This window comes from Pterocles gutturalis, unplaced genomic scaffold, assembly GCF_000699245.1.
Source record: "Pterocles gutturalis isolate BGI_N339 unplaced genomic scaffold, ASM69924v1 scaffold33923, whole genome shotgun sequence".
Classification (NCBI taxonomy): Eukaryota; Metazoa; Chordata; class Aves; order Pterocliformes; family Pteroclidae; genus Pterocles; species Pterocles gutturalis.
This window is the reverse complement of record NW_010121660.1, coordinates 1102-11869: the sequence shown is the minus strand read 5'-3', so window position 1 is coordinate 11869 and position 10768 is coordinate 1102. Positions and strand designations below refer to the sequence as shown.

Below are 10768 nucleotides of genomic sequence, written 5' to 3'. Positions count from 1 at the left end.
TGGGCAAGTTCGACTGGTGGGTGCTGGGGGAGAGCTGGGGTGTCCCCACCGCTCCGGGGGTCTCCTCCTTGAAGCAGGCTTTGGGCTTGCAGTGCTGCCTCCGGCTGCAGCCGCCCGTCGGGCCTGCCCCCTCCCGCCCTTCCCGCCCCTTAGCATGGTGTCCCCTTGTCCTGTCTCACCGCCGCTCGTGTTTCCTCTCCCAGGAGGCAGCAGTATGTGGGGAAGCTCAAGTTCGCCTCCTTAGAGGCCTTGCAGGGTTCGAAGAAACTCATTGTGGCCACCGAGAAGAATGTCGTGGCTGCCCTGAACTCCAGGAGCGGTGAAATCTGTGAGTGAAGCGGGGTTTTGTCCGGGGACTACGCTTGCTGTGCTGGGGGTAACATTTCAATCAAGTTCCACTATGTTTTCATGCTCATAAATTAATGCTGCTTTGCTGGGCTGAGAGGAGTCAGCTGGCAGCTCAAAAGCTGCTGCTTAGGGCAGGCAGACTGTTCTCTGCAGGATCTTGTTGCCATAAAGAGCCTAGATTTAAAAGTAATGAACAAATGCCTTTGGGGGAACAAATCTTGCTCTCACTTAACTCCTGTTTCCTTCAGTGTGGCGCCATGTGGACAAGGGAACCGCCGAAGGAACAATAGATGCAATGCTGACCCACGGACAGGGTAAGGAGAACAAGCAGGTGGTGTGCTGGGGCAAGGATCTCAACCTTGTGTAAGACCCCAGGTTGAACTTGCCAGAACTCACTGCCTCGTTGATCTGTGGTGGTTATAAGTTCTTTGTTCATCTCTTTCTCTTCATTTCCTGGGCAGATGCCATCACTGTGTCCAATGCTGGACGTATTCTGCGTTCCTGGGAGACCAACATTGGAGGGTTGAACTGGGAGACGTCCCTGGACACTGGCAGGTAGGCTTTTGTGTTTGCACTATCTTTTTCTCTTTGTAACACTGGTGTAGGAAGGAAGAAAGAAGTTGTTGGTCTTGTCTGGACTTGCATTATGGAGAAAGATTAGTTAGATGCAAGGTTGCCAAGATAACATTTGGATTTATTGTTTATGAATGCCAGAACCTAGCAGTTAAATCCAATGCTGTTCCTATTTCTCAGCAAACCAATAAGAGGAACAGGTATACGTTTTTTCTAGATGGATTTTCTCTTTAGATATACAATATATTAAACACATCTGGTTTGGGGTGTTTGTATTCCCCCTGTGTTGAGCTCAACAAGGATAGGCTGTAAATTGTACTTCAAGAGTGGTGTTAAGTGTTTGAAGAAGGTCTTCAAACAGAGTGACTTTTTTTTTTTTTTCTATTAAAGAACAATTTTCTAACTTCCCGTCTCTGACCTGTGTTTAGTTTCCAGACAGCTAGTTTGGTGGGGCTCCAGGATGCGGTGAAGTATGTTGCAGTCCTGAAGAAGGCGGCCATTTCTCTTCATTACCTTTCCAACGGGCACCAGAAATGGGTGGAACACTTACCAGAAAGGTAAGAAAATATTTTAAGGGGATGCTAAACTTCTGATAGGGAACCTGTTGCCTTGGGGAGGAGAGGATGCTGTACTTGCCTTGTGCTTTTGAAAACATCTGGAAACATTGATGTGAGAAGATTGTGCTTCATGGCTGCTGCCTCTTTTACAGTGAGAGCACTCAGTACCAGTTGTTGTATTCCCATGGGACTGGAGTGATCCATGTGCTTGGCATCGTTCCCCAGAGTCACTTGACCATTTTAACATTCAGTGTAGAAGATGGAGATATTACGAAACAGGTAATGCTCAATTATGGACCCAAAATACTGAATTTGATGTTAACAAATGTAAGTGGTACGCAGAGTAATTAATTGTTGCTGTAGTACAGATAAAATTCCTTTTCACTGTGGCATTGCCTTACAGGCCAATGAACAGATTTCACTACTGAACGCCCTGAAAGCAAAGCTGAATTGGGCTTCTGGCTGTTAGTCAAGACCATCCTGGATATGTCAGGCTGATAGATAGTTTCTCCCAGGGTTGTGGGTAAAAATAATTCTGACTTAAATTCTTGGTTGTGTCCAAGCTGGTTTTTGTAAGATTTTATTCTATTGAGAACTTCATCGCTCTGTTTATGTCTTGCTTGGCAGACCAGAGTAGCGGCCCCGTGGCTGAAGAGCTTAAATGGCATGTGCAGCGTGGTGGGGGAGGCAGTGCTGGTGTGCGTGGACAAGGACACACGTTCGCTCTATGTTTGCTCCTTGGAGACGGAGCAGGAGATGAAGCAGATCCCGCTGCAGGTGAGAAGTGCTGAAAAAGCGTTGTACATAATTCATTGTCCGGCTGTTTTGGTGCCTGACTGAGCCCAGCAGCAGAGAGGCTCTGCTGTCAGTGAACTACAGAATGACTGAGCGGTATGTGGGGGAGGATGAGCCATAACTTGAGTTTCTTCTGGATTGATGTCTCCAGAGTTTGCACCAATGGGAGCCTAGTTCTCCTTCTGCTGTATGTTTATCCTGACATGGGGAACCTCTTCATAAAGCTTATACTGATGCTGAGAAAAGGAAGGTATTCGTTTTAGTGAAGAAAAAGTTCTCATGAACAAATATTCTTGTCTCCCTTTCACAGTCACTTGAGCTGGAGTTTGCTGATGGCTTCCAGCCCAGAATACTGGCCACTCAACCCAATGTAATCGCTGCTTCGCGGACTCAATTTTTCCTGCAGCTGTCTCCGAGCCACTTCTCTTTGCTGCAATACAAACATGGGCTGCTCAGCCACCTTCGGGACTTCCAGCAGGTAACCAAGATAAATGTACTCAAATGAGAGGGGCAACTGCAGCTTAAAATTCTTTAAAATAAACAAACACCCCTTACTAAGCATTCTGCTGAGCTTCTCATTTCGATTGTGCTCTTGGCTGCAACGCTTGAAAACCTATTGTGACCTTAAGCTATTTCATTTATACTAGCTGCTGAAATATTTCCGGACGTCAGTGGAGGTGTGCTTTGTTGCCAACAACTGTCAGTGTTGGGGCAGTTTCCTGGTTTTGAGGAGGATAGAGACACGCCTGTCTAAGTGGCCGGTGGTGCAGCAGTACTTTGTTAGGCCAGCTGAGAGGTTTTGAAAAGCAAAGAAGCTTTAAAAAGCTCAGTAACACTGGACATAGTGGTTCAAAAGCATGTGACAGGTCAACTGCTTCCATCTTTGTGAGAAGTATTTTCAGTCTTAGATTTTTTTTTATTTTTTTTTTAATTTGGTGAAACAATGACATTTAAAATGTGGCTGTGAAAGATCATCTGGTTTTAATTCCAGTATGGCTTAATTTGCTGCACAGGTAGTTTTTGGTGGAGTTTGGGGATTTTCTTGTTTGTTTTATGATTTCCTGTTCTTATCTTTTCAGGCAGCCCTGGTGAGTTTTGCAACAACTGGGGAGAAGACTGTGGCTGCTGTCCTCACCTGCAGGAGTGAACTGGTGAGTACGATTTGCCTGTACTTTGTAACCAGCACAGCTCCAGTATGGATATGCATGGGGGGGTGGGTTCCACAAGTGTTTTCTGTCACAGGTCTGAGGATGGGCAGTAACTTGAGGAAAAGAAAGATGTAGTTAGCTCCTGAGGCATATTAAGACCATGGTAATGCAAACAGACCTTGATTACATCCAGCCAAGGCTGTCTCTGGCTTGGTGAAGCATGCTGTCCTGTGTGCAGCCTGTTTCAGCCTTGTGTAAGGTGGACGTGTAACCTGGGAGTTTGCTTTACTGATCTACAGAGGATTTCAGTTCTTGGGGATACCAAACTTAGCAAGGTTTCACTTTCATCAGAAATAGAACAGAACTGTTTCCTGGCTGTTTTCAGACTCAAGCTGAGACTCGTCAGGCACCCAAAACCTAATTTTTTTTTGTACTCTTATTGGGGTCTGCAGCCATGTTATCTCTTCTCATCCTCATTTCAGAAACCTGGAAGTTCTGATGGTGTTCGTGCTGGAAGTGCTCTGGAGGATTCCCGGACGCAGGTACAAAGTGCGTTCCCAAGAACAGCAGAAGTTCTTGACAGTTTATTTTATTCCTTTGCATGCAGGAACAGAACAAGAAAGGTGTTACCCCATCTTTTTAGAGTCTGTTGTTTTGTAGCAGCTCCATATATATAATCTAAAAATATCTTGAAGTTGCAGCTCTTGCTGAATATGAAATCCTTCTGACGAATTTGGTGTGGCATGTATGTTTTAACTCATCTGTTTTCTGCTTGCTGTTACAGGATTCCTTAACCTGTTCCAATCAAACCTACAATATTAATCTCTACCTGGTTGAAACTGGACAAAGATTGCTGGATACCACAATTACCTTCACCCTGGAGCAGAGCGGTACGAAGCCACAGCAGGTGAGCAGGGAGAGGTGGTTCCAGTCCTCTGGTTTATCAGACTTGCAATGCCCTCCCTGCCCTGATTGGGCAGGACTGGTAGAGCCCTTTAGACAAGGTGAAAAGCATTCTGCGGACACGCTGGATTACTGCTCCAGTCACGCTGTTTGCTCTTGTTTCACCCAAGAGTTCTGTTGTGTGCAAGGAGATGATGTGATCGTTAACCTCGCTGTTTTGCCTACTCTTTTTTCCAGCTATACATCCAAGTTTTCTTGAAGAAGGATGACTCTGTGGGCTATCGAGCCTTGGTGCAAACAGAAGACCACATGCTAATGTTCCTCCAGCAGCCAGGTAACTGGCCAACACCTAACCTACTCCAGTTTTACCAGTGCACACCTTGTCACTGGAGGACAAGAAGAAAACTCCAAGTCCCAAGTGATTATATTTTATCACTGCTTTCTCTGGAAACTAGCAAAAGGAGTTTAACTATCCTGAGCTAAATTCCACAAAATATTCACCCTCACAAGACATCTAATCTGAGAAAACAGTTCTGCCGTGTTCTTTGTGTAGACAGAGCCTTTGAATTTCATGGATTTTCCCTGGATTTCAAAACTCTTTTTGTAGGACGAGAGTCACTAAGTTCTGTTGTAGATCTTCCTCAAAGTTTGAAGGGCCCACTGGAAGATGCTTCTATACTGAGTGATGATTTTTCCTCCAAAAGTCTGTTCCTGGGTGTGAAGTTGATTTTACAATGTTCAACTAATTTTTCTTTCCAGGAAAAGTTGTATGGAGTAGAGAGGAGTCGCTAGCAGAAGTGGTAAGCTTGGAGATGGTGGATCTGCCTCTGACAGGCGCACAGGCTGAGTTGGAGGGAGAATTTGGAAAGAAAGCAGGTAAACCATACACTTAATAATTACCTTTAGGCATGTGAGTTTGTTTTTCTTCCTGAAAAAAATGTATTTATTGTTTTTGTTTTCATTTGAGCTGGGAGTTATGATTCCAATTTCCACTAATGGCAATTAAGATGAGCAGAAAGAAACCCATTTCTGTCTAAACATTTGAAGTCCAATGCCAAATGCAGATGACGTGAGCGTATTGCATTGTTATATTCAAAAAACAGTCAGCGGTGGTGGGAGGGATTTTGGCCGTCTTTCCTAAAATTTCCCTTTGGCCCCTTCTGGAAGACTCGTTTGCAATAGCCTTTGTTTTTGCTTTGTTTTGTTTTTTTTCTTGCCGTCCTGGATTTTGCAATAGCCTTTGTTTTTGCTTTGTTTGTTTTTTTTCTTGCTGTCCTGGACGCAGCCATTCAAGGTAACCTCAGCCTGCATGCAGTGTGTTCTCATGCTTCTGACTGATGCTGCTTAGTGGAATTTCATCTCCTCTCTGCTTGCTGTCCTCAGTAGTGAAATATAGTTGAAGTCTGGTGTTCTGCTTATTTCAAGAAGCTAATTATAAACACTGATTGGGCAGAATCAAGTATTTTGTTACTTCAAGGGCTTCTCTTGCTCTGAGTAGTGGGTGCAGAGGGAGATACAGACCTTATGGGGGGTGAGCTTTGGGTGGGTGCTTGCTGTGAGTGTACCAGAAGGAATACAAAGGGAGAGATTATGTGCTCTGCAAGAAGGTTTGCTTTCAGCCGGTGAGAGCATATTTTGGAATGAGTTATACCACTGTGAAGTGGGAAAAGGTTGGTAAATGCTGGAGTCTATCATAGAAGCGATGACTGTAACTCTGCTGTTCTGGAGTGGGAGGCAGAGGCAAAGAATTATCAGAGGTTCATGTATGGCAGCATTTCTTCTACTGGCTGAGATTATAATTACAATTACGAAGTGGGGTGTAATGTTTTTTCCCTCTTGGTATCGCTGTTGGTCTATTTCTAGATGGTTTGCTGGGGATGTTTCTGAAGCGGCTGTCCTCCCAACTTATCCTGCTGCAAGCCTGGACCGCTCATCTTTGGAAGATGTTCTATGATGCCAGGAAACCCCGGAGCCAGATTAAAAACGAGATTAACATTGATAATTTGGCCAGAGATGAATTCAACCTCCAGAAAATGATGGTGATGGTCACTGCTTCAGGAAAGGTGAGGAAGCCAGGGTAGGAATCTATTTCAGAGTCTCAGCTCTGAGTTCTCACCCCTATTTTCAGCCAGGCGTTGGGCAGAATGTCATGAGAAGATGTGCAGAATGTTCTGTAGCTTTGGAGAAGGACTAAGACTCTTCTATCTTTGTCATATCCTGAGGAAAGACGCAGTGCTTGGATGCAAGCAATATGTTGTTCTAATCTTTGGCTTTATTGTGTTTCTCTGCTCAGCTTTTTGGTATTGAAAGCAGTTCTGGCACCATCCTGTGGAAGCAGTATCTCAGGAATGTGAGACCGGGCTCCTCCTTTAAGCTGATGGTGCAGAGAACAACAGCCCATTTTCCACACCCACCACAGTGCACCTTGCTGGTGAAGGACAAGGTGAGTCCCTTTCCTCTGTCCCTCCATTGAATGTGCTTAGCATGGAAATCCGCCCTTTGAAAGGGTGGAAGAAAGTATCTTGTTGGGTATTGTCTATTTATCACTGATGTGGGGACAGGAGGAGAGTGAGAGCTGGAGGGAAGCAGATACACAATCCTAAAAATTTTAAGGAAGCCTGTTATTGAAAGAAAGGAAATATTTTCATCCAGTTTCTTTCGCGGTGTGAGATAAGTGGTGTGTGGTCTCCATCCATGTTATGCCACAGTGTGGTTTTGATAGAGAAACGCAGGACAGAGTATTTGCATATCCAAACAGAATGTTTTGAGGATGGAATAGCCGAATCCAGGGTATGAATAGTCGACACCAGCAGGTAACAGGTAGAAAACCAGCTCTTTTGTCTGCCTTAGAAAAAGTTCTGCGTCTTGTTTCATTTTTAGGAAACCAAAATGAGCTTTCTGTATGTCTTTAACCCCATCTTTGGGAAGAGAAGTCAAGTAGCTCCCCCTGTTTTGAAGCGTCCAATTCTCCAGACTTTGCTTCTGCCTATTATGGATCAAGACTATGCCAAAGTACTACTCTTGATCGATGATGAGTACAAGGTAAGTTGCTTTGCCTGCAGGCAATTTTCTTCAGGTTCTGGTTCATTATTTCCCTCCCTTTTGGAACAAGACAAAAAAAAAAAAAGCCATTGAGTCACATTTCTCACAAAACTATGAGGTTATTCTGGTAAGACAGACCTCATCCCGGTAAACATGTTTGGAATAATCTTTCTGTGTTGTGTTTTTTTTTCTTTTGCATGTCCACTGGTTTTTAACCTGTGTTTCAATTCTTTTCCAGGTTACAGCTTTCCCAGCAACTAAAAATGTCCTTCGCCAGTTAGAAGAAATAGCCCATTCCATCTTTTTTTATCTAGTGGATGCTGAGCAGGGAAAACTCTCAGGATTCAGGCTGAAAAAGGTATAGAAGACTCATTATAGTCTAAGTGACGTAATTTTCCTAAGTGTCCTCTGGGTAGTCGTAGATATCTTCATTTGGAGTTCTGCTCAGAATGGAAACAGTTCACGCTCAAAATGTGCCTAGGAAACTTTTAAAATTCAAAAGCAGAGAAAGCTCCCACCATCTTATTGGTGGAGATGGTGTCTTTGGAGGACAAGATAAAACCTTCTCCATCGTGCTTTTTTCTTGCAGGACCTGACAACAGAGGAGAGTTGGGAGGTGGTGATCCCCACCGAAGTCCAGAGGATAGTGACTGTGAAAGGAAAGAGGTCCAGTGAACACGTGCACTCCCAGGGCCGGGTGATGGGAGACCGCAGTGTTCTCTATAAGGTGCTGTAGGAAGTTTTTGTTGATGCATTATCTCTTGGGAAGATCTCAGCACTGTTTCTAGGTACCGTGTTGAGATTAATTGCCCTGCAGTGCTGTTTTTTTAATCTATACATCAGTGTCCATAACCCTCTGCAGAACATGCTAATTTTGGTGGAGATTTCTTTTGTCATGCAGCAATTGAGTTGGTCAAACATCTGATGATGGTGAAATAGCTGCTTGATTTCTACAGGTGATCTATGCTAAGAAGATACTTTGGTTATTATATGCCTAGTCCCAGATGAAATGCAGATAAATGAGGTGCCTGTAGCACTAAAGTGGGGGTCTCAGCTGTTTTTTTTTCTTTTTCTCTAGTCCTTGAATCCAAACCTGCTCGCTGTGGTGACAGAGAGCGCAGATACGCATCACGAGCGCACTTTCATTGGAATATATCTGATTGATGGAGTCACAGGCAGGATCATCCACTCTTCGGTGCAGAAGAAAGCGAAGGGACCTGTCCACATTGTCCATTCAGAGAACTGGGTGGTGGTAAGAAGTTATTCTTGTTTTTTTACATTTGGGATGTAGGGGCAGTTACTGAACCTGAACAGAAAGGACTTTTTCACCAATCTCGTGTGATTTCTTGCTACCTCTGCATAATCAACTCTGCTTGACCTGTATTCCTAAAAATCTTTTTTCATTTCAGTACCAATACTGGAACACGAAGGCACGTCGGAACGAGTTCACGGTGCTGGAGCTGTATGAGGGGACGGAGCAATACAATGCCACAGCCTTCAGCTCCCTCGACCGCCCAATTTTACCTCAGGTCCTCCAGCAATCTTATATCTTCCCATCTGCTATCAGTGCCATGGAGGCCACCATCACCGAGCGAGGCATCACCAGCCGTCACTTGCTCGGTAAGCGCATGCTGCTCTGTTCTGAATGTGTTTATGCTACCTATGTGAGCCAGGCTTTGCGCTGAAAGCCAAGAAAAATGCAGTTTGCTGCAAAAAATCCTGCCTGTGGGCTGCCCTGGACTCCCGGCAAGTTCAAGGATAAGCACTGAGACAGCATTTATGTTAGCTGTTAGAAAATGCTGTCAGAAGTGGCCATTTTTAAGATGCATTTCTTTTCATGCGCAGTTGGGCTTCCCTCTGGGGCCATCCTCTCCCTTCCAAAGGCTCTGCTGGATCCTCGCCGCCCGGAGATCCCTACGGAGCAAAGCAGGTAAGGAAAACATGATAACCACTGGTCCTGGGCGGCCTGGAAGAGGGGTGGATTTTGTGTACGGTAGTGTGGAGGAGAACAACTTGTCTTGGACAGAGTGAGGGCAATTCTTGCATGAAATTTGGTGAGGTTGCTTTGTTCCTAGTCTGTGATGATGGAATACATTTGTCTGGAATACGGCAGGGCTTACCATTAGCAAAACCAGGCTGCTGTCTGCACTCTTAAGAAGTAGCAGTCAGAGTAGCTGTCTGAAGTTTTTAGAATGACACTTATTTTTCAAACTTTAGAAGCCTCAAAGGAGGCTGCTGCAGTATAGTCTGACCCAGCTAACATGTTTGAATTTCATCCTGCAGCAAAAATAAATGTGCACTGGGAAAAGCTGCTGAATTTGGTGGTTTAGGTCAGCTTGTGGTGATCAGACTGGGAAACACAAATGATGTCCTTCATCAGCCATTTGACTGCATTTTAATTTCTCTTTAAATGCCTTTCAGAGAAGAGAACCTGATTCCATACTCCCCCGACGTGCAGATCCATGCTGAGAGGTTTATCAACTACAATCAAACCATATCCCGAATGAGAGGGATTTATACAGCCCCCTCCGGCCTGGAGTCCACTTGTTTGGTGAGTAAAAGGCGGACGATTTGATGTAGGGCTGTGGAGTCGGTGCGCGAATGAGAGGGATTTATACAGCCCCCTCTGGCCTGGAGTCCACTTGTTTGGTGAGTACAGGGCAGAGGATTTGATATAGGGCTGTGGAGTTGGTGTGTAGAGCAGCACAATACCGTGGGCTGTGGCAGGGAGATCTTTAACTTCTGGTGATGTGGCTGCTCATTGGGGCTGTGGCAGGGAGATCTTTAACTTCTGATGACGTGGCTGCTCATTACTTCAACATTTCTTCTTTAAATCAGAACTATAAATCCAAATCAGTACTTTTTGATGTATCTGGTTTTATGCTCGAAGCTGCATTCTCAGCTCATGATCTACAGGAGAGATGGGGAAACGCTCTTTATCGGGGAGCGTAGTGAGAGGACAAGGGGTAACGGTTATAAGCTGAAAGAGGGCAGGTTTAGACTAGACATTAGGAAGAAATTTTTCACTGTGAGGGTGGTGGGACACTGGCCCAGGGTGCCCAGAGCAGCTGTGGATGCCCCATCCCTGGAGGGGTTCAAGGCCAGGCTGGATGAGGCTTTGGGCAACCTGGGCTGGTGGGAGGTGTCCCTGCCCATGGCAGAGGGGTGGCACTGGATGGGCTTTAAGGTCCCTTCCAACCCAAACCATCCTGGGATTGCATTCTCTCATCTCTTCAGGTTGTTGCGTATGGCCTGGACATCTACCAGACCCGAGTGTACCCCTCGAAGCAGTTTGATGTCCTGAAAGATGACTATGACTACGTGTTGATAAGCAGCGTCCTCTTCGGGCTGGTTTTTGCTACGATGATCACGAAGAGACTTGCTCAGGTGAAGCTGCTGAAC

General features: G+C 45.2%; 1 protein-coding gene across 1 annotated transcript; it reads left to right on the top strand.

Moving 5' to 3' along the window:
* Positions 1-5: 5 nt before the first annotated feature.
* Positions 6-10768, top strand: EMC1 (ER membrane protein complex subunit 1; the record flags this gene model as incomplete). Its single annotated transcript, XM_010077319.1, has 23 exons — positions 6-16; positions 204-328; positions 597-662; positions 810-903; positions 1350-1478; positions 1631-1757; positions 2106-2255; positions 2584-2751; positions 3353-3424; positions 3904-3963; positions 4206-4328; positions 4562-4658; positions 5084-5200; positions 6188-6387; positions 6618-6767; positions 7205-7366; positions 7605-7724; positions 7956-8093; positions 8445-8618; positions 8776-8986; positions 9212-9296; positions 9788-9917; positions 10604-10768. Coding segments are annotated over 23 exons (2874 nt in total), but the record flags the coding sequence as incomplete, so codon positions are not given.